Source organism: Erpetoichthys calabaricus, chromosome 2, assembly GCF_900747795.2.
Source record: "Erpetoichthys calabaricus chromosome 2, fErpCal1.3, whole genome shotgun sequence".
NCBI classification, from domain to species: domain Eukaryota; kingdom Metazoa; phylum Chordata; class Cladistia; order Polypteriformes; family Polypteridae; genus Erpetoichthys; species Erpetoichthys calabaricus.
The window spans coordinates 118,758,519-118,786,452 of record NC_041395.2 but is presented as its reverse complement, the minus strand read 5'-3'; the positions used below and the strand labels follow the sequence as shown (position 1 = coordinate 118,786,452).

General features: G+C 37.4%; 3 protein-coding genes across 5 annotated transcripts in view; 2 read left to right on the top strand and 1 right to left on the bottom strand.

Annotated features, from left to right (window-relative positions):
- rsrc1 (arginine/serine-rich coiled-coil 1) overlaps positions 1–327 on the bottom strand; it is a 496,637-nt gene extending 496,310 nt beyond the window's left edge. Inside the window, exon 1 of one of the 2 annotated variants that reach the window (XM_051923328.1) lies at positions 214–327. The gene's annotated coding sequence lies outside the window, so the exon portion shown is untranslated. The remainder of the gene's footprint in view (positions 1–213) is intronic. The other variant, XM_051923327.1, reaches the window with a different exon arrangement.
- Positions 328–3,336: 3,009 nt separating this feature from the next.
- On the top strand, positions 3,337–11,264 carry shox2 (short stature homeobox 2). 2 transcript variants are annotated; one of them, XM_028794432.2, is made up of 5 exons: positions 3,337–3,827; positions 5,879–6,087; positions 8,482–8,539; positions 8,741–8,829; positions 9,774–11,264. In XM_028794432.2, exons 1-5 carry the CDS (start codon positions 3,581–3,583, stop codon positions 10,029–10,031), a joined length of 861 nt encoding a protein of 286 aa, XP_028650265.1. In that variant the 5' UTR covers positions 3,337–3,580; the 3' UTR covers positions 10,032–11,264. The 2 variants fall into 2 exon arrangements, with proteins under 2 accessions (XP_028650265.1, XP_028650264.1); XM_028794431.2 differs by having other exon boundaries at positions 3,340–3,827; positions 9,738–11,264.
- Positions 11,265–13,109: 1,845 nt separating this feature from the next.
- Positions 13,110–27,934, top strand: part of LOC114645332 (uncharacterized) — a 434,664-nt gene continuing 419,839 nt past the window's right edge. Inside the window, exon 1 of the mRNA XM_051923325.1 lies at positions 13,110–13,403. The gene's annotated coding sequence lies outside the window, so the exon portion shown is untranslated. The remainder of the gene's footprint in view (positions 13,404–27,934) is intronic.

Sequence of the window (27,934 nt, the reverse complement as noted above, 5' to 3'; positions counted from 1 at the left end):
AGCTTTTCGTTAAAGATGTTAAAGTAATAAACAACGTGCCTGCTGTTTAGAAATCGCAGTAACAACTGAGGCGACAGTAGGGCAGCAGAATGTCAACATTCGGGCCTTTCTCACACGTGCCATGGCATGCCTTTAAAGCAATTAAGCGAAAAGTCAAGACATGCATGCACAATTCTTCGTCATCCTAAAAGTGAAAATAAATGTAGAACTTACCTGAATATTCTAAATGTTTTAATTATCCCTTTGTTTCCGAGACGCCGGGTTCTTTCAAGTACACCGCCATATACGAAATATCCAGGCATTAGCTGTTGAATTCAGAGATCGTCAATAACATCAGTGACAGAATCGATACCAGAGTAATCGTCGGAAACGAGAAATGAGAAGTAACACGGAATGTAACATATCATAGAACATACTGAAGTATTATATTACCTTGTTGCATTTTTCTCTTTTTAACGTATAATGCGTATTTATTAAACTATTTGCATTTGTTATTCACTAACACGCGTTCAAGGCTCTGCGATGAAACGTCCTGTATATAACTATTTTGGTCATTTATTATTTATAACGTTTTTTCTGTAGCCATGGCAAAATAAGCAAAATAAATGAACATAAGCCTGTGTGCTCGCACTATAATATCAAAATAAACCCGGGAATATAATGTGTGCCTTACATCCATTAAGATATCAGAGTGCAAATTTTCTACGTATCTTTTTTAAAAAAAATACAAATGTTTGTGTGATTATAAGCTACGGAGCCCCTTTTTGCTATAAGCAGTTTAAACAATTCTGCCAAACCATTTATGATTTACAAAGTATATACCGTATTGTTAATCTTTAGAATTTCTGCACGGTTATAACCACTGGCCCACACGCATATTGCTTCCTTATTTACATTCATTTACAGATGTCTAAATACTGAAGTATGTCGAAATATCTATGGTAAGCAAAATTCGAATGTAAGAACAAATTATCTAAATATCCGTTCTTTTTTATTGGCAATAAATCATGAAGAAAACATTTTTTCAAACATGTATTGTTTCGGCATGTAAGGAATATTTCATAATGTATACTTTTACAACTTTTAACAAAAAAAAATCTATAAATTACACTACTAACAGAAAACAACTGTCTTAACAGATGCTGTCGATATTAGTTAATAAACTTTGATATATTACCCTGTGGAGAATGTTAAGCATAATGATTTATTTCTGGAACCACATGCAAATGAAATTTAATTATAATAGACATGTCTATCAAATTTCAAAAATATTTTTCAAATTAAATAGGTCTGTTTATGGATTAAAACACTTGTCAATATAGCAGATTTGTTTTCTATTTTTCAATGATTTGCATCTATATGTAATATCACATCATTTCATCTGCAGCCTATCTTAATGGAAATGTGATTTAAAAGTATAAAGTAGAATATGTATACAAATAAATAAAAAGTATATAATAAAAATGCTGTCTAGTGGAAAAAACATTTTCTTCAAAACAAAATGGAATTATTAGATACACAATTTAGGCAACCGTTAATGTGTAGTATATATATATTTTTTTTTTTCCTGTGAACTTCATTTACTGTATATTGTAGTATCATTTGAACACAAACAAGCATCAGTACAGTTCTTAAGTTTGATAAATACAAAATAGATAGGTTTCAGTGTATATTCCTATTTGCTTGTGTTGCCTGGTAAAATAACATTTTCCCCCTTTTTTATTAAGTTTAATTACAGTCGAGGGTTATTAATTTATAAGGAATCTCCATTAAACTGATCTAATTTAGCAGGTCGCTTGATAAAATACTCATTGAACGTACCACCATTTAAATCATTTTAATCTTCTGAAACAATAATGAAGACAATACTGAAATATTTCAAGACATTCTTCAAATAAAAATATAACGTGATAAAAATATAATTAATGGTAATGAGGTATGACACTGAAATAGTCAAAATTTATTGTTAAGCGATTAATCATAAACTGGACGAAACTTCATTTTCTGTAAACAGTTTATTCCTTTTTAATTCGAAACAGAAGCTATACATTTAGGTAGTCGTCTTAATTGGTATTCACTTAGAATAGTGTACATAATTCTGTTTAATGTAAAATGAATACAACAAGAAAAAAAAATCAATAGAGATTACAGAAGGTGATAAACGATATAAATATTTTATCAGATGAAGTGTTGGAAACCTGATTTCCCAGACTACATCATCTCTCTTCTATGAAAACAATCCACTTTCCAATTTAAGACAAAGTTCAATAATGACATTTGCTTCAAATGTATATATTTAAATTTCACGTTATTGCACTCCAAATAATGTCATAAATTTAAAAAGTAAATGAAAATATTTATAGTAACTTTATCTTTCAGAAATCTCGTTTACAGAATAGTGAATAAAATAAAGCATCCAATAAACGAAACCAATATCTTAAAAACGTCTCATCTATCAGTACCCATTTCTTTCACATATTTAAATGTGCTTTGTATAAAAAGAGCTTTGTAGTTTCTGAATTATACGTTTTCTCACTCATAAACCAATTTCAAAATTGTATTAAATATGCACCTTATAATCTTGAGGGTTTTTGCATCATTATATTGCATTATGAATTATTGTATTAGCAGTAAATGTAAAGAAAACTAAAGATACAGTAATAATGCTAATGAAAGCTATTATCAGAATAGTGTTTTTCTTATTATAAGCTATAGACAAAACATAAACTTGTATAAGCATTGCTAACATACACCTCCAAAAATATTTTAAAATAACACTACATTATACACAGACTGTAGATATTTTACATGCGTGACGCCTCAATGAATTCCTCGTAATAAAATAGTAATGACCGAAATCCGTTGCGTGTTCGTGTGAACGTTAAGCTTATTCATACTGCCTTTTGCAATACAACTAATGTTTTCTTTCTTTCTTTCTTTCTTTCTTTCTTTCTTTCTTTCTTTCTTTCTTTCTTTCTTTCTTTACCTGTGTGATTACCACTGGTGGCTCTTCCTAGATCTGATATTTAGAGGAGGTTTCACTCCATGTGCTGCCTTGCTTGTCATTTTCGTTTTAGCCACACCCCTGCAGATCGAGCCCTTCTCCCCTGTGCTTAAAAACTAACTCGGGACAATAGCACTGAATCTACGCTTAATTAAATTAATTAGTGGCTCTTGTCAATCCTGGATTAATGACCAATAGCAACGTGGTAAAGATGATAGGAAGCCTGAAGGGGCTGATGTGTGTGTGTTTGTGTATGTGTGTGAGTGTTTTCTGACAGTGCGCGGAAGAAAGAGGGGGCTCATCCAGATTTCCTAAGGGGAGGTAATTTGCACGGATCAAGGGGCAGGCATTGCAAAGTATAAATAGTGTGACTTCAATAGCACATCATCAGCAGGTCTGAACTCTGTAGCAAGAAGAATTGGCCAAGATCTATTCATTTAAGTCGAGATCTAGAGTTGGCAAACATCACCCTGCATTTAGGTCGAGAGAGCGAGGGGGGGAAAGCACTATTGATGTGTTATTGGTGGCTGTTGTGGAACTGAGAGAGCGAGCGAGAAGGGAAATTTTTAAGCAGCGATGGAAGAACTTACCGCCTTTGTGTCCAAATCTTTTGATCAGAAAGTGAAGGAAAAGAAGGAGATAATCACGTACAGGGAGGTTCTGGAGAGTGGACCAGTGAGAGCGAGGGATCCGAGCGCCAGTGAACCCAGTCGGGAAGAAGTGAATGCATTCACCCGTGGAAGCGCAAGATCGCCAAGCAGGGAGACGGACATCCTTGGGCCGGAGAGGACCAGGGACGCGGGCAGTCCGAAACTCATTGATGGTAACCGGCTGAGTACACGTTTTTCTGCTAAAACGACAGAAACCGCAAGCATTCAAACAAACAAACAACCTTGCAACTTGTCAGGGGAATGGCAGCATTGAGTTACGTATAACTGAGCTGGGATGAGGTATAAGTGAGTAAACCAACAAGAAATTCAACTATGTAACAAGTAAATCTGCATAGCTTTCTCTGCCTAGTTTACATATTATTTTTCGATAAAGTAAGAATAAAATAATACTACTCTTGAGTTTTACCTGCTGTGACTATTTCACATATTTGCTTTTTGCTATAAATGTCAAGTTATACTATACAGTCAGCTGTTAATTTTACTGTTAAGTCATATAATTAGTGCGTGCACCCATGCCATCTCGTAAAAAAGCTGCTAAATTCATTCAAGTGTATATATGCTTGATTTGTTTAGATATAAACGAGCGATTTTTAGAAGAAAAACGTAGACTGATGAAATTATTCTCAATCAAAACAGCAAATCGATGCAGTAGCTTAATGGGATAATATTAAAATGGTTTCCGATATATGCGTTATCAAATCATTTTAAATATGGGTATCAGAATTATGTATTTTTTTGCAAATCTACGCCTAGTGTTTGTCAAGTATTTTTAGTTTTATTGAGACCAACCTTTAGGCATCGTGATAACAACACAGATATTTTATGTAAACATATTAATAAATAAGAATGTTTTAAATTTGTTAACAGCGGAGAAACGTTATTTTTTACCTGGCATAACTAACAGTTACTGGATCATATGTATAGATGCAGGTAATGCTAAACAACAACAACAAAGAAGCAAATACTGTTAAACTGCACTTAATTTGCATTGTTGTATTTCTGATATACTGTACTTGTTCTGCTGAAGAGAGATCTGGCACCTTTTTTGTAAATACAAGGAAAATAAATTTCTTTCGTAAAATGTACTGCACTTTTAGGGAAAAAAAATCTTACGGTAAATGTCTGAATGAAAAAAGAAAATCCTAGCCCTATAATTTATATTATAACTGATAACTGAAGCACGCTGTTGATACAGAGATCGTGGAAGTTATCTTTCGAAGTTTTTTCCACAGTATGGACAGTTTTAAACGAAACAGATATAATGCAGTTAGTGTTTACTTTGAGATTTTGGTCGTTCTTTTCTTATTTACATTGGACCAACGGGAAGCGTCTCAGATGGATTACATTTGCTGTCTTTTAAACCCGAAAACCAATAAAGCACAGGCCTAGTATCTGAGCCACGTTTCATGACCAATCGAAGCTTTACTTTTGCATAACTGTTTTTTTCTTTTACTGATTATCATAGTATTGTCCAACAATGAAACAGAAATGTGAAAAATTTAAAAGTGAAATATGCATATTTATACACTTTTTTGTGATTGTTTTTAAAATCCAAGGTTATTGTTGTTACCCATATTTACTGTCTGCATAAAAGAAATCATTATTGGTTATGTAATATGCTTATTTAGTTAATTCAGAAAAGAAAGTGTTATTAATCTGGTGCAAGACTTAAATAGTCACGTATTATGTATAGAATGTACAACTGCAACAGTTAAAATAATACTATTAATAGAAGCACCATAACACAATATTGCAATTTAAGCCTGCATTTGTCTTGTGCTAAGTGCAGGTAATGTAGTCCGAATTAACACTGAACGATCTACGCCCTTGCCTTTGATGTCCAGAGACATCAATCAAAATATGTGTTCTGAAGCATATTTTGTAAAGTAGTCACGCAGAATTATTCCTGTCATCATTTGAATATATCAAACTGTAAAGGTTTATCAAGTAGAATAAAAGCTTTTATTATGCGCCAAATGTAGCTTAAAAAAGAAACAATACCTCACAGCCGCTATCAGAGGTCCAATGGTGTAACAGGCGCATACATATTTATAAGGATTTAATTATTTAAAACCTAATCGGTATACAAATGTGGGGTTGTGTTTAAGGCAAATCTTCCGCTGTTTCTATAAAGTGAGCATCCCCATGTGTTTGCTTATTTAATCCTCTATCAGTCCTAATTGTGTAGTTTTTGTTTTACAAGGTGCCACGGATATGAAGGAAAGAAAAGAAGACTCAAAACCGATGGAAGACGAGACACAGACCAAAATAAAGCAGAGAAGAAGTCGGACAAACTTTACTTTGGAGCAACTGAACGAATTAGAGAGACTTTTCGATGAAACACACTATCCAGATGCCTTTATGAGAGAAGAGCTAAGCCAACGGTTAGGACTGTCCGAAGCAAGGGTCCAGGTAAGATCAGTTGATAAACTGACACCTGTGCTTTTTTTTTGAAAGAAAAATACAAAAGTAAAAATGTACGCACGGTACACCTAGTGCTTTGTGTTAACAGTGTACCGCTTTCACTCTTCTGTTAGGGTATATACTTGAATTATTTATTACACAAAGCAAATAAAGTGTTCGAGTTCTATCTCTGACAGTCGCATCCTCCATGTGCACATACGCAGATTTGGTAATAGTGTATGTGGATGAATTATGTGGATTTATGCTCTGGCTTCCAAAATTATATTTCTGCATTTTTGTTTTTTGAATGTCTACATGTTTTTGAAATTTTTATAAAGCGTGCAAACATGAATCAAAACGAAAGTTACCGTGCTTATTTCAAAGTGAATTGAAAGGACTTAAGTCTGGCGCAATACTAAAGCGCCGGCGAGCATCGGGGTGGGGAGTAAGGGGAGGGGATGCATGCTCGGATGATGTTCAATAATTTATTAGACATTTTCGTACACCAGTTAATTCACGCATCTTCTTAGTATTTCTTAAAATATTGTAGTCGATACACTTACAATTAAATGAAAAATAATTTTCACTTAATTTCAAATATTTTATTTTTAATGACTAAACCATTCTTACTGTTTATTTAATTCTTTATAATTCACATGTTACCACCTTTTAGGACTGTTTTTGATCAAATAATTTTTTCTGATCAAAGCAACCGTAATTTAGTTAATGCAGGAGCGTATAGTCGAAGGCCACCTGCATCATATACTGAATCAATACAAGTCAGAATTCCTTTGAAAGAGCCTGAATTGGACTAAAGCGTGTTTCAAACTTTCTTTTATCCCCAATGACAGAAAGAAATATTAAAATGCAAAAGTTGGGGAAAGTCACTCCTTTAAAAATTGGATGCAATCTGACTTAAATTTAACCATCAGTTTTTTTTTCAGTTTTACTAAAGATGAATTAAATTAATTGTGCCTATTATTTAAATAGTGCATTGTTAATTTGTGTTTGTGATATGATGTCAACTGGTCCTCTTGTTACAACCTTCAAGCAGACAGTGGTATTTAGGAATCAGTCCCTTAGAAATCAATCCCTTTAAGTGTTTTAAGAACGTATTCTGACATTCAGTTCTGACAAGAAAATGAAAGTCTGCTTATATAAAGTCTTTTTTTTAAATAAAATACTTTTTTTCCTTATGCAGTATGTAAACAAAAGAATATAGTGCATTTTGTCTTTCCCACATAGTTGTTATAGTTAAATATGATTTAAGGGGATATGTTTAGAGCCGAGTTACAATTTGTCCAAGAATACATTATGATGAACATTAGCTAAAACAAAAAATATATTAAAAAAAATAAATCATCTTACAACTTAAAGGCATCGAATCCTCTAATGTGCGACGGGTACCTCTTCAAAGCTGTCAAAAGAGGACGAATAGATACAAAAAGAGTTTAAATTGAAAAAGATAATTTGGTTTTGATGTGACAATTTGCTTATGCTGCATTGCTTATGCAGACGAGTAATTTTAAAAACTGATTTACAAACATTATAAATGTTGCCTTTTGTATAATTTTCAAGTAAATGTCTTTACTCACAAGCGTGAACAGCAAAGAAAGGAGTTAGCATGGATAATCTGATGTACATACTTTTAAAAAATAGCATTCATTTTAGATGTACCTTTTTCGATGTTACAGCGCTAGTTTAGATATAAACTATTCTTCATTTCCAAAATCCTCTTAATAATCCCATTTACAATAATAAATTTTTGTTTTGTAATTCATCCATCGTTTTCATAAGGATCGGTTTCAGATTACCATAACGAAGCAGTTAATCAGCTTTTGCCTGCTATGCTAACAGAAATAGCTGCAATGAGGAATTATCTGAGACATAACTATTATCAGAAAATTCTTTTTTACGATCCTTGTTATGACTGTAATTAAACTAAACTGCGGGGCATTAAAAGCTTCACTAATGTCTCTTTCTAGACGATAAAGCTAATTAATTTACAAGGTATTATTGAGCATCGTTTTCTTAGATCCTGTTGCTCAGATGTCCAAAACTATTTTGTCATGCCGGTGTTGTATATCAGGAAGTCGGTTTAGATCCCTAATAACTGTGATGCATATAAAAAATATAGCCAACATGGACAAAACAATAGTTTTGTTCAGTTGTGTCGATCACACCGTTTAGATATTCTAAGCGAGAGAAGTTGCGATCCTTTGGCCTCGACTATACATTTATATATTTATATTTTATATATATAACTTGAAATGTATAATTAATGCAAGAGATTAACATCATTAATATTTCAAAAGAGCTTATGTCTGCTCAATGTTATATATGATGAGAAAACGCACTTTGCACATGTAGCTGTCAATCAATCTGTTTCCCTTCTTCTTCAAGGTCTGGTTTCAGAACAGGAGAGCAAAATGCAGAAAACAGGAAAACCAGCTTCATAAAGGTATTTTTATGTTATGACTTAAATTGAAATCAATGGTTAAACCTTGCTCGCCGACTATCAGAAATCGGTTTTTATACAAGCTAAAATTTGTATGACATTTAATCTAAACTTGTTTGAAAATGTCAGTAATGTACGTATATGCATTTATTAACAATTATTTGTCAAGGAAAGCCGTGTCTTGATATTACTTTACAATTTCAGGCGTCCTCATTGGAGCTGCCAGTCAATTTGAAGCGTGCAGAGTAGCCCCATATGTCAACGTTGGAGCATTAAGGATGCCATTTCAGCAGGCAAGTATTACCATCTGAACAATTTTCTACATGTTTTGCCATACGCAATGCTGATCATGATTAAAACGCTTAGATGTAATTTTAAAGTATTTTTGAGTTTCCAATGTCGGTTTATTTAGGTGATTATTTGCAGATGGTTCTTTTTATTTCATAGTTTAAAGTTTCTGCACAATTATTTATATGTGCATAGTGAAACGCTGGTGTCGAGTATTAATCACTACTTGCTTACGTCAAAATCCAGCAACTTTAGCATTTAAGACTGCGTTTTAAACTATTTCCATTGATATAATTAAGATAAATGACATCAAAGGAAAGTGTAAAAAAAATTGAGGCAAAATGAATACAGCTTGCGAATATGCTCTAAACAGAACTTCACCAGATGTCGTGTTTGTTGGTATGGTGTGCTCTTATTGGCTTTCTCAATGAGTATTGACTAAAAAAACCCGAAAACTCATTTTCCTGTCGAAAGCATACAATAGCCCTTTCGTGAGCAAAATCTTCGGATCGGAAACTTCTATTTTTGGACAAATCTAAAAGCCTGCATTCAAAGTCAATGAAATGTAAACATCGTGGTTTAACACAAAGAAAGAGTGCTTGTAATAACAAAACTAATAAAAAAATCCGCCATGAATTGTTAGTTATATAATGTTTCAAGTGATCTTTAAATATTTATGCATTTTGTATTACATGGATTGAGGGTGTATCTTAGTCGTGGTGAAATCAGTGTACCATTACTAATTATAGAAGTTAAACGTTTATTGCTTTCGGGAGTCTGTATTTTCTGTACAATTTTTGAACAAAGTGTCACCTCAAATGCTGCTCTCTTTTCCTGTATTCTTTCTTCAAGCAGCCTTTCAGGTGTTAATGCTGTTTTCCCCTTTCTTCCTCCCTTTTGCGTGTGTCTTTAGGATAGTCATTGCAACGTGCCGCCCTTGTCCTTTCAGGTTCAGGCGCAGCTGCAGCTGGACAGCGCCGTGGCTCACGCCCACCATCACCTGCACTCGCACCTCGCTGCTCACGCCCCCTACATGATGTTCCCAGCGCCACCATTTGGTTTGCCACTGGCTACGCTGGCTGCCGAAACTGCGTCTGCCGCATCTGTAGTGGCGGCTGCTGCCGCCGCCAAGAACACCAACAAGAACTCCAGCATCGCAGATCTGAGACTGAAGGCCAAAAAACACGCGGCCGCTCTGGGACTGTGACAATCGAAGAGACATTCAAATGAATGCCATTCAGTTTCAATGGAGGCAAAAAAGTGATGGGCCCCCAAACCACTTTATTTATGTTTTTAATGATGAAGGACAGAAGAAGAACTCTATTAAAACGGAAACAAGTATTGTATAAGCTATTTATTTAAAGGGGAGTGATTTCAACTGGAGTTTGGAGCAAGCAAAAAAGTTATATTTATATGAACGTTGTTACTTGTCATCTGTCAAGCTGATGAGGAGAAGATGCACTACACGCATTGAAAACAAGAAGTTTATGAAAAAAGTATACTGAAAATAAAACCTGCGCAGCTGGAACGTTCGGGCTTTTGTTTAATAAGCTGAACAATTCTGCGAAGTTTAACTTTATTATTTGAAATAAACAAAGAGGCTGGTCTTCTTTCACATTCAGACATTCATTTAAAGTTTTTTCCACAGGGGAAAAACTGTGCAGTTGTGAAGAAAAAGACTAAATGTTGGAAATTTTTTATTATTAATATTATTATTATTATTATTATTATTCTCCTGAAGAGAGTTGATACTCGACTCAAAGAACAGTATTTGCATGTCCTTTTGTTCATCAATGACATCACTTGAATCAGTTGCACTTCACGTACATTTTAGTGGGCAAGAGTTTCAGAAATAATATTTTTCATGATTTTTCTTTTTTAATAAATATTCTGCTCTCACTTAAACTGGGAGATAATGTACTGTTTTATGTCTTATTCTAAAACAAAGACCAGACATATATGCAGACTTTTACCAGTGTTGATTGTGTGGATTTTTACCATTCAGATGTGTACGATGTATTTCCTCAGTCATAATCTTAAACTCTGAAAAAGGTACAAACCTTGTAAAATACGTTGATATGCAGAAAACAAAATTTATTTTGGTTATGTGGTTTATTACATTTCCAAATCTTAACGTGACTTAATAGAATTACGTTTATTTTATTGTGACATTGGTGTTTTTTATTTTTAATTTCCTAATCCAATTCCACAAGGATCCACATTATTATAACAAGTGTAATCTGAAAGTTTCAAGTGATCAGCAACTCCAAACAACATCAGCTCCTGAAATAAACAAACTTTAGCAAATGAGCTGTGTTGCTCTCTATAGATTTCCTTTACAAATGCCCCAATATTTGTATGTTATTTAATGATGCAAAACACCTGCTGTTGTTGGCTTTTGCATTTTGATGTCAATACAGTATCTATTTTGTTTCAGTGAGTTTGAGTCACATGTTCTTTAACTCCAAAAGTACAGTAACGGTTTTACTCAAAAACAGTGTACCAGCATTCTTAGAGTTTAAAAAAATCAGTTTTTAAATCTTTTTTTTCTATGTTATGCATTAAAACCATGAGGTCACTTGGCGATGTTCAGCACTATACAAATTCCGAGTGAAGAGGATAACCGAGCATATCTAAATGGCAGAAGTGATGGTATACCATGGAGGTTCTTATTTCTTGCGTTCCTGTCAATTCATAATTAAACAGGCATTCTGGCCAAAAGCACCCACTGAGTGGTTTTATTTTAATTGACTCTGCCTTTGCGGGGAGGTCGTGTCCTACTAAGCTACTCTTGACAAAGTTTAGCCCTTTTATCAGCTCCATTCGTTGTGAAAGAGTTCTGATTGCTGTTATTACTGCATAATTATTAATATTATATCCCTACAAAGATCAATCAGTAATAAGGTTCTGTGTTGCACTTGAGGAAATGTTTTCTTTATATAATTTACTGTCCGGACGTAAATTCTCCATGAATTGACACTTTGCAGGGGGCATAAATTAGACGTTTGTGCTCTCTTTTTTCTAATTCTGCTATGTAATTTTAACTTTATAATAGACTCTTTATGTGTATTTCGGAATCCTGCCTTCTCTTTTTTTTATCTACGATTTCAGTCAAGAGCGGTGATGTAATTTTTCGCAAACCTTTTCAAAAATGTACTTGCGTCTAAAATAATGATTTAATATTGTCTACATATGTGTTTCGTTAAAAGTGTACAGCCATTAATATGTTCTTTTCGAAATTAAACAGCACATTTACACCACCAGACTTTAAAAATAAGCGTTTAACGGATTTGAGTCTAATCATGCCTGTAAATTGCTTAAACGTGTGTAGTTGTAATGTGTTCTTGAAAATAAATCATTCATTTGAACAAACAGGATTGATCAAATATGCGTTTAACAAATGAGAGATATATAATAATATTTAGTCATCTGGTTTACTGTGTTAGTCGCTCCTTAAAACTGAACACCAGTAAAAACGCCAGTTAAGATGGGTAATTCGCTTAACACAAGAAAAACATTCGTACCTTTACGCTTGTGGAAAGGCAGTCCCGGCCTTCTTTTGTACCTATAGCATTTAACAAATACAGTGACTATATGGCATAGCATTGGTTTGTGCTTTATTTTAGAGCATCAAAACTGTGCTGAAAACGACTTACTACAGAAAAACAGAAGATCATCCAAATAGGCTGATGTTCAAAAGCAGTCATGCGTCGTGTTTATGTAGTTCCCGGTATTTATTAACTTTTCACTTCCTATTAATGATGATAATAATAATAATGGATATATTAAGGCTTTCACCATTTTACCTTTCGCACCTCGGTTTAAGCACACTGAAACGCAGTGCTAAAATGACCTCTCAGATATACTATTAACCAACCTGCTCGATCCCTCCTTTTTCCTTTCCTCCTCTGTGTCAGGGCAACTTTTAAAATGAAGTGCGAAGAGAATTTGTTTATTTTGTGAACATAATACGCAGCCCTTTAGAAGAATCAATATCATTTAATGCAGCAGCTTTTCTTGAATCCATAATTACGTCGCCTCAAGTGCCAATCCTCTTTTGTCCTTGACAGTGTTCTCAGCGCTCGTACTCACAGTCAGGATTTATTTAACTTTCTCTGTTAAATTTGTACAAGATCTTCTTGAAACCTTGCACTGGCGATCTAACTACAAGCAGATAATTTAGATGTGTAGTTAATATTTATACATTACAAACCCGCAGCGAACTGCTGTTTTTTTGCATACGCATCGGTGTTCATTTACTTCTAAAAAAAGAACATGGAAAAAAAACAACTTTAACTTTTTCTCGATCCGGAGGTATACTTCCAAGGTAAAATTCACCAGCTACTTCAGGGAAACCAAACACTGAAAGACGAGGCTGGAAAAGAAGTGCTGGCCAGTAAGGAGAGATAGAGACTTGCCGGAGCGCATTTCAAGATATAGGGCTCGTGAGGCTGCTGCTGCGATTGCGGTAAACTTTTGTTGTTGTCTTTGCGTTGCCATGGTGCGGAATTTATTTGCTAACTTTCACTATACGAAAGGTTAAGACGAGCTTTCAAGACAACAAAGATCACTGAAAAAAGTATGTAGTGTTTTTAATTGTATTTTAAATGCTCATAAAGTATAACAATATGTATAATATTTAACATACAGTATTATGATTTGAAAACTACAACAAATGAAAAAATAAATGAAAGAATGAGGCTAAAGCTGTTAAGTTTGTCTTCGTGTAAATAATACATGAAATGAGTCTCAAGGGTATTTATGAATCGATTTCCATCTTCTTCTTGCTATTGTGTTTTATTTTTAAACTGATAGTAAACGCTAAAGAGGCATAACGTTGAAATGTCGACAAGCAGCATAAAATGGACTAAAAGTGCCTTTTTCAATATATCGTAATGAATTGAAACTTGGTCGAAGGGTTGCTCTGTTTCATTAGACTGCTCATGTTTGCTTACTGGGCACTTGATCTTTTCTTATAATGCTCTTAAAGTTCATCTTTTCATTACACCTTGTGGTAATAAGGATATATTTTTTTTAAAAATCAAGTAATTTAAAAGTCAATACATTTATAACTACATGATTTTGAATTCACCAGCTGTTGGCTCATGAGTCAGCCTCAAAACTGATGCTGCGAGTTTGTATGTGATTGCTTCACAAAACCTCTTTTGAAGTCTTCAGATAAAATGATGCTCAGGCAGAAACGTGGCAATAGAAATAAGATGGATAATAACGACATCTGAGAAATACCTGACGTGAAATTAAAATATATATTCCTAACAAGGGGACGTTAGAAAAGTGAAAACCTACAGACCTCTATGAGGCAGCTTTTCACAATGGCACTTGTGCGGTGTTATCCGTTGTTATGCATGCTTTTAGCGTGCTTTTTTGGAGAACCATCCATACATCCATCCATTCTCTTATACATTAAATATCCTTCAGGGTTGTAGAAAGCAGGTGTCCATCCCAGCAAAGCAGGAGGTGTAAGTTAATAACAACCCCCATACATTGTGCCAGGTTGAGTTTTACCCTTTCACAACAAGGTACTAGAGTGAACATTTTATGATTGTGTAGAATTTTTTTTCTCAAAAAGTGTCTTGAATGGGATATGTGTATAGCAGTTCTAATATTTTTTGGTAGATAATTCTAAGAAAGCAAATGTTTTTGAAAAGCAAAGGGGCAGCCAAACACACATAAACACAATGAGTAGGCTAAGCAAAAAACTAGAAAAAAAAGTACAAATATTATGGCTTGTACAAAAATGACGAAATGTTCTATTTTGAAGCTATTTTTGAGACCCCAGGAGGCTGAGTAACAAGAAAGGGTGTTAAAAGTTGCAACTCAAGAGAATTGCTTCCTTTGGTGTTCTTTTAAATACAAGTGTTTTAAAATAAATCTAATAAATTACAAACACTACTTTTTTTTTTTTACAAAAAAAAAATTATAGCATCCTTTTATGAATTCACTTTTGCCAAGCTTGCATTCTTTAACATCAGTTTGACCCAGAACACTTTATCCTATAGTAATAAAATGTAAGAAAGTTATTTATATAAATAATTAAATTTTTTTACAATAATCAGAGAAAATATGCAGCAAAAAGAAAAAAAAAATGAAGATAGGACTGTCCGTGTTAACCAATAAATGTTTAGGGATATGTAGCACAATCCTTAGAATTGCAAAGTGGATACAATTAAACAATTACTTAATTTTCCACTCATTTTCATACATTTTTTCTTTTCTGAATTTGAATAAATTGTTATTTTATTTAAAGTGTTACCTCTAAAACTACTATTTTGGGTCATTTTAATCACATATTTTTCCCCCATTGTTCTCCTGAATGCATATGTTTCTACATCCATCTATCCATCCATCCATCCATCTTCTAAACCCCCTGTAGCCTGAGCAGGCATGAGGAGGAGCTGGTGCCTATCCTAGCAAGCACAGGGCACAAAGGAGGAATAACTCAGGAGTGGGTGCCAGTCCATCTCAGGGCAAACACACAGACACATACACACCAGCCACCTAACCTGCATGTCACTGAACTGTAGGGGGAAGCTGGAGCGTCTGGAGGAAACCCTAATGGACATGGGGAGAACATAAAATCCACACAGGGGAGACCTGAACCCTCCTTACTTTATATATAGATTAACTGAACACTAATCTGTTATGACATTTACGGACTTTTCTTAGCAGAATAGAAAGGGCAAAACAAAAACAAAAAAACAGCAAAAAAATATGCATTGACCAACTATGTCTCCTGCTTAACAAACCTGGATGTTTTTAAGAATTTAAGAATTACAAATTTAGCAAGAAATGTTTCAAATATGTCATTATGAAAAGACAGTAACCAGTTTTCTAAAATGTTGAGCTAGATATTATTTGCCACATGAAATTATTGCTTCGATCTTTGAGAGAGTGAGAATTGTATTACAAATACTCATATAAAATTGCAAAAGTCAAAGGTAAAAACATATTTTGATGGAGAGCTGAAAGTAGAAGTGGAATCCAGCATGCAACAGCAATACATCTCAGACTCGCACCTTTTTTTAGGCTGCATGGTGTTACTCCCATAGATGTTTCAGCCATCATTACATTTCCTAGGAGCCATCCACAAATGGGGTGCTGGTCCATTATAGGCCACACAAATACAACACTAGATGTGACATTTTGTGGTATGCCTAACTTTATTTGTATTCTTTAGCATGCAAGTATATACAGAATTTATTTATTTTGTTCAGATTTGTTTTGAATAACTATGTTGACAACATACAAATCTGATTTTAATTCCATACTACATACATTTAAGATAATATATTAACTATATATGGCTGCATTATAATTATGAATGCAAAAACATGCTCTGAGAGAGAAATTTTTTTTTTCTTTTTATGTATTTTAATTTTTAAAGCTTTGTAATAAGAACAATAAGATTGTAAAGTCAGTTACATTTCCCGTACGTTGTTAACAGGATGATCATTTTGGTGGTTATTTTTATTTTCCCCTAATATTCTCCCCATTATGGAAATTCCATTTATATCCGATTTTTGATAAAGTCTAATCATTTTCATGACACCCAGTGATGAATGTGATCCTTTATTAGGTAACATCCTCTCTCAGCATTAGCTGCTGTAGCTTTGATTCACACTTAAATGAGAATAGCAAATATCGTGCCATCACACTATATGTAAAAAGAGTCGCTTCAGTGTGTGCAGTTCCCATTTACAGCAAACCCCATTGTAATATATTTATTTAGCTACTGTTCTTTCACAAGACAAAACATTTATGCTTCCTCTGAGTCTATTTTACACTTAATAAAGATAAATATTCCTGAGTTTGAGAAGCAGCACCATTTTTGCTATTCGTTATGAAAAAAAGTTTCTTAGCTGTATGCCTCACAGTTTTCACAAAGCTTAAAAAGCATTGGTGGTCTTTAAGAAATATTTAAAAAGGTAGAATATACCATAAAGTTAAGGTAATGGGTATTTTACCAGTAATGTTAACGTCGGTTTGTACATTAAACCATCAAAATGCACAATAGGAATATTTTTTAATTTTTATTTTTTGCTGTTCTGAGTCACTCAGCAGTACAGGAAAGCAGTTTATGACACCAAGGTAAGCAACTACTACATGACGTTGGTAATCATGCACACTAAAAATGGAGATTATCATTTCAAAAGTGATGCAATGCAATTCATTAAGTACATCTTAGTTATAGTTACTTTAAATGTACATCCAGAATCACATGTATGTTAGCCGTTTGTGCTTTTTGGCCTCTTTGGGCATCATTCAGTCAGCTGTGTGAGTGTTGTTGCTTAGCAACAATATTTTCTACATGTACTGGACATACATACAATTGCAAGTTTCTTAAAAAGACAAAGTTCCCCATGGGGATAAATAAAGTTCTATCTATCTATCTATCTATCTATCTATCTATCTATCTATCTATCTATCTATCTATCTATCTATCTATCTATCTATCTATCTATCTATCCAATTTACCATATTATGATTTTTTTTCATGAGGCTTTTCAGACTCCAGTCACAGTTAGCTCTACCCCCAAGTTATGAACAGGTTACGTTCAATTTTAGTGGGGCAGTGTCCTCTTACTTACTCTTACAGATCTCATTTTCTTCATTCTTTTTAACAAACGTCACATAGAATCCACTATCCCCAGGGCGAAGGGTGAGTGCTATTAGTAGAAAATGCTCCCACACACTTATATTATGTTACAAAAAACCAGGTCTGACAATTTTAATGAAGTTTACTTTTGCAGAGTAATGTAATAAAAGCATCATAAGGTGAAGTCTCATTCTGAGGATAAAAAAAGTCATATCAGAGTAAACCTTTCAGTGCTTCTGAAATTCATTATCCATTTTGATGTTTGAGATTAGAAAATTATAAAATGTATCATAACAGTTCAAAATCAAGCATTAATGGGTGGCAACTCATTTCCTATATTAAATTATGCTTTATATAGTATATACAGTGGGTGAAGTTGTAAAAAAGAGCTGCCAGTATTCCTTGTTGCATTTGTTGAATAACGGTTTCCTTGGAGGTCAGAAGATACACAGATATGCAAAGTTCATATTGAGGAGCTGTTGGGGAAGGGGGGCCCTCTTGGTAGTGTGAACAATTGGTTAAAGGACAGTTTGTTTTTCTAAATAAGGGTTGATAATGTGGGGCAAATTACTGGTATGCATGCATTAACTAGTGGTACTCATAAGGCAAGAACAGGAAACTCCACTGTTATATATACTGTATATACAGTATATAAAACAATATATAACAACATGCAACACACTCTCCAGAGACACTTTGAAATGTTTGACTTCCTGAACACTTTGTCATAACTTAGCAGCATAATCAAAAGCAAGCAAACAATGGTGATACTTGTACATTCCTTGCGCAGATGGGACACCACAATAAAGGAGAATGGAAGGACAGGCTTTCAGATGGGAACAGGCCAGTATCTTGAAAGGGCCAGGGTAAAAAACAGCATGTAGATACTGTATTCCCCAATATGCTAGGGGGCACCATCTCTGGGATTCTGGTCCCTTTCGAATACCCACAGAGCATCATGGGAGTTGGAGTCCCAGAGTACAGCCTTGTTGGATTCCATGGGTGCCTCCATGGGGCACTACAAGGAGATATGGTGTTTACTTTGTGGAACTTCCCTATAACCCGGAAGTGCTTCCAACTCACTATATCCTAGCCTCATTAGTATTCCCGGCCAAAGATAAAATGAGCTGATTCTCCTTGGTCTTACTTATCTCACAACTGAGAGGGTGTGACAGATGTTTGCCAAATGGCTGACCATCACAAGCATTACCTGGTAGGTTACTACTCAAATAATCACATTGCAATTCAGACCTAAGAATATAATACTCCGATCTTCACCCTGTCAAATAAGCAAACCAGCCACTTTGGCACAACATCAGAGGCTTCGCCTCAGGTACTGACATCCGAGGTTCGATCCCTGTAAGGGGATGCAAATGTGTGTAAACCTGAAAAGCCCCAATAAGGGTGAAACACATGTGATGTACTCTTTGGATGATTTGGTACATGCTGTATTACAGTATATATACAATCTGCTTCTTGCAACTGAGAGGATTTGGCGGATGTTTGCCAACTGGCCGACCAACCACAAGTGTTACCTGGTAGGTAACCACCCAAAAATCAGATTGTTATTCAGACCTAAGAATATATATATATACAGTTATGAATTTTGGGTATTAAAATATGAATAATCCATTTCTGCATCTATCATTTTTGTATGAGTTTGTTTATAATCATAGTAACTTTTATTGACATATATCACATAACAACATATCGTTGTTATGCTTATGCCATTTGTTTATTATTTTGTAGTACTAGCACTGCCATTTTACAACAACCAGTGTCATTTTGTTGCTTACAATGACTTCCAGTTTTACCCCGTGACACCCTGAATTTGCATGCAACATGTGATGTAATTGTGACATAAGAAATGTTTGGAATTAGGACTTGTTGCATTTTTTTATGTTAGTTATGTATTAAGTTTTTGCCTTTTAGTTTATTCATTGTGGTAGTCTTAACCTCACTCTGTTCCCTGGTCTCAACTCTATTTTTCATCTTTTGTAGACTTTGGGATTCTTATCAGTTTAATTCCTCTGCTGACAGATTTGACACCTTCTAAAAGGTGGCATTCTTTTTCAACTTGCAGTTAAACCAGAATTGCCTGGCCCTCTTTCTATCTGTTCTTTTATACCAAAACTGAAAGTCATCTGACTGGAAGAGGCAGGTTTGGTATTTATGATGTGTTCCATTTACCTTGGAAGTCGGATGTTGGAGCTGGGAATGACATCACACACAACTGAGTGTGTTCCAGTAAAACATTTAGAAAACCTATTTGGATGCTCTCAGGAAAACATGTTCTTGCTCTTTTGGAATATAGACAACTACTGAACAACACATTACATAGTATTTTGTGCATCCAAACACTGTAGCAACATGTCCACTGGTAGAAGTTTGACAGTACTGTGTATATGACTGATTTAATAAGACACAAATAGACAGAAGTGCTAATAAACAGAATAATACTACAGTTTTCACTGAGGTCAGGTTTGGTAAGGCTCTCCCGATTGATTCTGAGATGGAAATCTAACCTGTGGAGTGTTCCAGTTGAAACTTTCTACTGGGAACTTGGAATTTCTGACTTCCTAGTTCAAATGGAATACAGTATTACTTTCAGGGGACTCACTAGGTGGACCTTATTCTGTAGAGTGCTGGTGACCTGTCCAGGAGGCAGTCTTCTGACCTTCTCTTGGGAAGAGGAAGGGTCATGCTCTTATGCACTTGAAGCCCCTCATTTTGAAACTAGGGTTTTGCCTTTGCTCCGATGCTGGATCTCACGGGGGAAACAAGGTGAACTATGACAATATATATAAGCTCCAGGCTCCTTCCACAGTCCAAACACATACAGCACATGTATGATTAGATATTATCTCTAAATTGCCCTGCTATGAGTGAATTTGAAAGCCTACATGAGTTTGCCCTATCATGATTCCCAATACTGGTAAGACACCTGTTGGCTTTCCTGACTAAGCAAGTGAAATAATGATAAATTAATTAAGGATGCATAATAATAAAGTAACAAGGATAAGACTTTAGATTAGGTACTACAAATAATGCATCTATTCGTCACATGCTCTTACATAATATGACCTTAACAAAGGCTTCTTTTAGTCTTAATAACACTTACATAGCACCAGTAAGGAGGTTATTCATCTCTATGCAGTGTGGCATGTTAAGAGCGTGTGATAGTCTGATAAATTACTTGTGAATGTAAGAGCTTCATTTGGTCTTATTAAACCTTAAATAAGGATTCACAGGGCTTATACTGAACTATGAAATATTGAGAGACATATTAGCACCCACTTAAGCAAACAGGTATTTTAGTATGACACATTAAACTGAGATAAATAACTGCTTTACTGATGCTTTGACATTTATATTTTGCCCAAAGAAGTCTTTGTTGATGTCTTGTTACATAACAGTAAGTGACTAATAGATGCATTATAAGTAGTACCTAATCTTAAATGTTACTGTAACAAGTAACCTCCAGCTTCATCATTAAATTTACTGCTCAGATTATTCTGGAATGTTTACACTTAGCTGACAGTAGGAAAAACAGTACTACAAATGAATCCAGCGATTATTGACACATTTTATTGTGTTCATACATTTCATAAAAATTAATTATCACAACAGTACAGCAATTGCATTGTATAGTCATATTGAAACTTGAAAGTGAATATGGTTTTAGCCAGTAAATTACAATTGTTTATTGTTGCAGCTTTTTAGGATAAGAGTTATTCTTTTTAGGAAAAAGGTTACATTTATTGATTACTAGCTGTCCCCCATGGCTCTGCCCATGTAGTAGTGAAACAGGACAAACTTTAAAAATCAAAAAAAAAAAAAATAATAATTTGCATTGAGAAGAAGCTTTCTTATCCGAGGGTCTCTTGATATACAATGTTTTTGGTTTTGCTATCGGGGCGAGAATATAGCTGGGATCTCTTTGCCAAGAATGTAAAAGTTGGAAGGTAGGTACACTCTAACGTCAAATGTTGGCACTATTTCTGATGGGAGAGCGTCTCCCACGTGGGGAGAAGAGCACGTGGCCGTGATATCTCTGCCAGTTAGCAGGTACCCTCTAAAACACATGTAGCTGTGATCTCTCTCTAAAAAACGTCACATGTTACTCTTTAACAATCTCTAGATGATAATGCTTGCTGAACAAACAGGTATTGTTAGCTAAGTGGAGCCAAGGTATGTGAATGGAGGCTGGCGTGTGTGTGAGGAGGGCTCCCTACCCCTGAGGTCCCACCTCCCCCTCCCCTCGGCCTCTCGGATTTGTCCGAATAAATTGGTGCCGCAACCAAACTATGATACTTAGTGTGATGAGAGACGTTGCAACATCAACTGGAATGTTCAAGCAAATTATAGAGAAAAACCAGATCAAAATCTGTTAAGTAGTTCTCTCCTGAAAAGCAGACAGACATACAGACAGATGTTTAATTTTACATATTTACTGTATATATATATATATATATATATATATATATATATATATATATATATATATATATATTGTGGGAGATGGCCGGTCATTCATCCCGGCCAATACCCCCAGGCCACTAGATGGAGCCCTCCCTGTAACATGGAAGTGCCCCAAAGACCAGCAGGGAATCATGGACAATGGAGTTTTTATTCCCGACCCTGCCGGACACCGTGGGGCCCACCAGAGGACGCTGCAGGGAGGCTCAAGGACTTACATGTGCCCTATAACCCGGAAGTGCGTCTTAATTACTGCGACAGAGGAAACAACATACTTCCGGGATGAAGAAGGAGAGTTTTCATCCGACCCGGAAGTGCTAACGAGTCACGTGGACAAGGTTCAGGAGCACTTCCGGGTCATGGACTATGAAAAACTGTGGGAAACCCAGACGAGTGAGCTGAGCTGGGAGGAAGGGTGGTAATGCGTCTGGGAGTGGAAGAATTGTGATTGTTTATTGATTATTGATTATATGAGTAGTGTGGAGTGGAGGGTGCTTTGTGCACGTTATTATTATAAAAGTAAAAAGTCTTGGACTTTTACCTGGTGTTTGGCGTGGTATCTGAGGGTTCAAGGGAGCAAAGCGCCCCCTACTGTTACAATATATATATATATATATATATATATATATATACAGTGATCCCTCGCTATATCGCGCTTCCTCCTTCGCGGCTTCACTCCATCGCGGATTTTAAATGTAAGCATATGTGAATGTATATCGCGGATTTTTCACTGCTTCGCGGATGTCTGCGGTCTTCAGTAAGTGCGCTTCCTCATGATTTGCCCATTTGAATTCAAACAAGGGACGCATTTGACTTCAAACAAGGGACGCTATTGGCGGATGGCTAAGAAGCTACCCAATCAGAGGACGCGGTTAAGCTCCTGGGTGCTGACTGGCTCCGCGACAGGGAGCGCAGAATTCGATTTCACTTAAAGCCGGCATCTCATCTCATCTCATTCATTCAGCATCATCGTTTTGCTTTGTGTGTACTGTAGTCAAGCTCTTCGTTATGTCTACAAAGCGATCTTCTCCTGCTACTGGGGCCGTGCCGAAGCGCCAACGGAAGATGCTAACAATTGCTGAAAAGGTGAAATTGTTGGACATGTTGAAGGAAGGGAAAAGCTACGCCGCTGTAGGACGCCACCACAGTATCAACGAGTCCACGGTTCGTTATATTAAGAAGGAGGAAAAGAACATATGATCTACGGCTGCAGTGTCATTTAACCAGGAGGCGAAACGAAGGGTAAGTGGACGTAGTAAGGCAGTAATCCGGATGGAATCTGCGTTAGGGATTTGGATCGAAGACTGCCGGAAAAAAAACATCCCCGTGGACACCAATATCATCCGACAAAAGGCCAAGCAACTTTATGATAGGTTTGCGGATGCTGGAGATGCTCCAGACGATGACGATGACGACCCTCGACCTGGAACTTCTGCTGAATCCCCCAGCGAGAGCCGTGAATTTACTGCCAGCAAGGGCTGGTTTGAAAAATTTAAGAAAAGGTTCAACTTGGCCAGTGTTAACCTGCAAGGAGAGGCTGCCTCTGCAGACAAAGCCGCAGCCGAGAAATTTGTCGCCGACACGTTCAAGACGATTATTGAGGAAGGCGGATATCAGCCTGAAACCGTGTTTAATATGGATGAGACGGCCCTATTTTGGAAGCGGATGCCGTCTCGTACTTTTATCACGAAGGAAGAGGCAAAAGCCCCGGGGTTTAAGGCGCACAAAGATCGCATCACGCTGGTCATGTGCGCCAATGCTGCGGGCTTTATGATAAAGCCTGGGCTCATTTATAAGTCCAAAAACCCCCGAGCCCTGAAAAATAAGAATAAAAACCTGCTGCCTGTGTACTGGATGCACAACCCGAAGGCGTGGATTACGAAACGCCTAACGTCGGATTGGTTTCACCAATGTTTCATCCCAGAAGTAAAGATCTATCTGGCAGATAAAGGGCTGGATTTCAAAGTCCTTTTACTTCTGGACAATGCTGGAGGTCATCCCTTGGATCTATCCTACCGAGGTGTAAAAATTGAGTTCTTGCCACCAAATACAACATCACTGATTCAGCCAATGGATCAAGGAGTTATCCGGGCTTTTAAGGCATTGTACACAAGGAACAGCCTGCAACACATGGTCGAGGCAATGGACACGGACGATGACTTTTCCCTGAAGGAGTACTGGCGTAAGTACATGATCACATCGTGTATGGTGAACGTGCAGAAGGCCCTTAATGATATGAAGAAAGACACGGTTAATGCCTGCTGGAAGAAATTGTGGCCAGAGATTGTGTGCGAAAAGAAGGGCTTTTCTGCAGAAGAAATTCATGACTCAGCGGTTGACAAGGCAGTCACGCTGGCAAAACTGCTAGGAGGAGAGGGATTCAACGACATGACCAGTGATGACATCAATGAGCTGCTCGATGCCCACTCCGAGCTGCTCAGCGATGAAGATTTGGCCGAGATGACCAAGTCAGCGAGCGAGGAGGAAGATCAAGACGACCCGGCAGAGGAAGACGCAGGCCTAACTCTCGAGCGTCTCGCGACCATTCTACGAATGGCAAAAGATCTGCAGACATCCGTTGAAGAATGGGACCCGCAAATGATTCGTTCTCTGCAATTTAAAAATGCTCTTGACGGTGCCACAGAAGTGTATAGGAACCTCTTTACACAAATGAAAAGGCAGCGCCAGCAACTGCCCATCACGATGTTCCTTACACGTAAAACACTGCCTAGTACGCCTTCAGTGGAAGAAGACGACGGCGCTGCTACACAGTCGCGTGAAGAGGCTCCTTTACAACAGCTGTGACAGTCCAGTAAATAGCATCGTTATCTGACAAGTTGGTGAGTACCCAAAACTATTTTTCTACGTACTTAGTACAGTACATGTATGTACGTTTATTGTAACTGTGCACACATTTTATACAATTTTTTGCATTGCATTTTTTTTTTTTTGCATTGTAGGTATTTATTGCCGGTGGCCTGGCTGCAACAAATGTGATATCGGAGAGGCTCTACGGTTTCTTTAAAATAGCATTTTGGTTTTATGTACAGCATTTACATGTTAGATTTTTCACGTATTTTTATATCACCTACTCAATTACAATATGTTTAAAACTGTTACGTATTAAATAAAACTCCTCAATGATATACGATACGTATGTTTGTGAGTACTGTAGTATATAAACTCTGTTTACATACATAATTTCAACGAATCTTACCTAATAACTAAGAGAATATAAAGGGTTTATGCTGTATAACTGTACGGGGAATATTTATAAACCATGTGGGAGAGTTTATAAGGACTTAAAATATATAAAAATAACCATATAAACATATGGTTTCTACTTCGCGGATTTTCTCACTTCGCGGGTTGCTCTGGAACGTAACCCCCGCGATGGAGGAGGGATTACTGTATATATATATATATATATATATATATATATATATTGTCACACACGTGTGTTTAGGAGACAGCTAAAGGGCTTAAATACAGGTAGTTCCATGTCAGACCAAGGGGGGGCGGAGTGCACTAATTTTCCCTCTCGATCTTTTGCAGACCATTCTAGGGAAATCCCACCCAGCTCTGGGGCAGCCACTGACGTCACTTCTGGTTCCGGTCGGGATGACATCACTTCCGCTACTGGCCTTTAAAGCTGCCATCTTGCTACCTGGAGATCAGTTCTGTTTTGGACTCGGTTGAATGAACATGTTGATGTTTTTTGATACCTTTTGCAGCCGTAATCGATTAAATGGGTGGCTGCCCCAAACCTTCTCGATGTCTTTTGGTCGTTTTTCTGACAGTGGCGTAGTCGGCAGGATGGAGGAATCCCTGAAGAGAACGGGACCGGACCCGAATCATGTCCAGGTAGGAGAGTACCTGGGCTGAGCTTTCGGGTGGGGAGTGCGTCTTGGGTTTCGGAAAGAACCGGTGCAGACTCCGCTCCCTTTGTCTAGCTCTGGGTCACCTAAATTGAATAGGGAGAGTGTCGTTGGGACACACAGACGTGGGCTGGTCTCTATGGGGGATACGATGGGGACTTATTATGCTCTCTCGGAGGAGAGAGCTGTCCGTCCCACCGGGGCTAAGGTCCCAGAGGAAGGTGGACGTTCCCCAGACCAGCAGGTGAAGAAAATAAAAAACTGGAGGTTTAACCCTGAACGGCCTACCCAAGAACAGCTCGACATTCTCTGGGAAGAGGTGGCAGGCTGGTTAAGGCCCGCTGAATGTACCACCTTTCAACTAGTGAAAAAAGTGGCCTGTTTTTTATTCATAAATAGCCTGCCAGAACATTTCACCCAGTCAGTCTGGGGAGAATTTGCAATCGTAAACAAGCTCATTGAGCTCATAGAAACATCTAGGGCAGCCTCACAATTTGAGAGGGCTGAATGGTCCTTAAGTAGAAGCCGTAGAGATTACGTCCCTCTTACACTGCCCTCTCGACATAAACCGGAGTTTGCATCGGAGTCCCCGATCCCGCGGGCGCGGTCCTCGCTCGGAGGCGAGGCGGAATGTAAGTGGAGAAAGAGGGTTGGGTTGTGTGCACTTTCAAACCCCCTGGCTTTGGCTCATAAAGGTGAGGTCATAGTAAATAGCTACAAGGTAGAAGCCTTATTTGATTCCGGCAGCAACATTTCTATTGTTGATTGCCGATATGTACTACCGCGACAGTGGTTAAAAACAAAGACCAGAAATACCTGTGTACACGGAGATGTCCGTGCCTATGACTCCGCCCGGTGTTTCATCTGCCACGGAGGAATACTCTGAAAACTCGTTGTAGCTGTACTTCCAAATCCACCGTGTGCGGTGATTCTCGGGCGGGACTGGTCTGACATTAAAAGCGGTGCAGTACTGATCTCGCCTTATTCGAAATTAGGCCTAGTAACCGATGGGAATCCACCGTCTCAGGTTGTCTCCACACCGTGTACGCAGCCGGTGGAGAGAGATATGGGAGACCCCAAGGAGGACGGAGAGCTTCCTGGCCTGTCGCGGACTAATACGTCATCAGTCCGCACCTCATCAGAGCGGGACGACTCTCCGCCCCTTGAGGTCAGCCCGGACCCTCTCTCAGATCTGAGCTTTCAATTCAGACAAACACCGGCATCATTTAGAAGGGAGCAGTGGAATGATGATTCCCTTAAGTTTGCGAAGAATGTAGTAGTCCTCGCCAACGGCCAACGCACCAATCAGCCCATGCCATAAGGACCCCACTTTGTGTTAGAAAATGACTTATATCGGGTCAGTGAACACGAGGGGGAGTGCGGAAGTTGCTGCTAATTCCAAGAACTTTCCGGCGGCATGTTTGTGAGTTAGCGCACGCCCATCTCCTAGGAGGCCACTTGGGCACCGAAAAAACTTTAGAGTGTATTAAGCTCCGCTTGTATTGGCCGGGAATTAATGAGGAGGTTCGCCGCTTCTGTGTTTCGTGCCCGGAATGTCAGCTGCGGCAAATTCCTAGGAGGGACCGTGCTCCTCTCGTTCCCCTTCCCTTTATTGATGTTCCCTTTGAAAGGATAGGGGTCGACATAGTGGGACCCCTGGAACCCTCGGCTCGAGGACATAAATATATATTAGTCCTCGTGGATTATGCGACCCGATATCCAGAAGCTGTCCCATTGTGCTCAGCTAATTCTAAAGCAATTGCACGGGCACTAATGGACGTCTTTGCGCGAGTTGGAATCCCTAAAGAAGTCCTTACGGACCAAGGGACGCCGTTTACCTCGGAGACGTTCAAGGAAACGGCCAAGTTACTCAAAATAAAGCACTTGAGAACCGCGGTGTATCATCCTCAAACCGATGGTTTAGTAGAGAGATTTAATCAGACTCTCAAACAGATGCTTCGCAAGGTGGTCAGCGGGGATGGGAGGAATTGGGATCAACTCCTCCCCCTCGTACTCTTTGCCTACCAGGAAGTCCCGCAAGCCTCAACGGGGTTCTCACCCTTTGAATTATTATATGGGCGACAACCCCGGGGCATATTAGACATTCTAAAGGAAGGTTGGGAAGCAGAGGCCCTT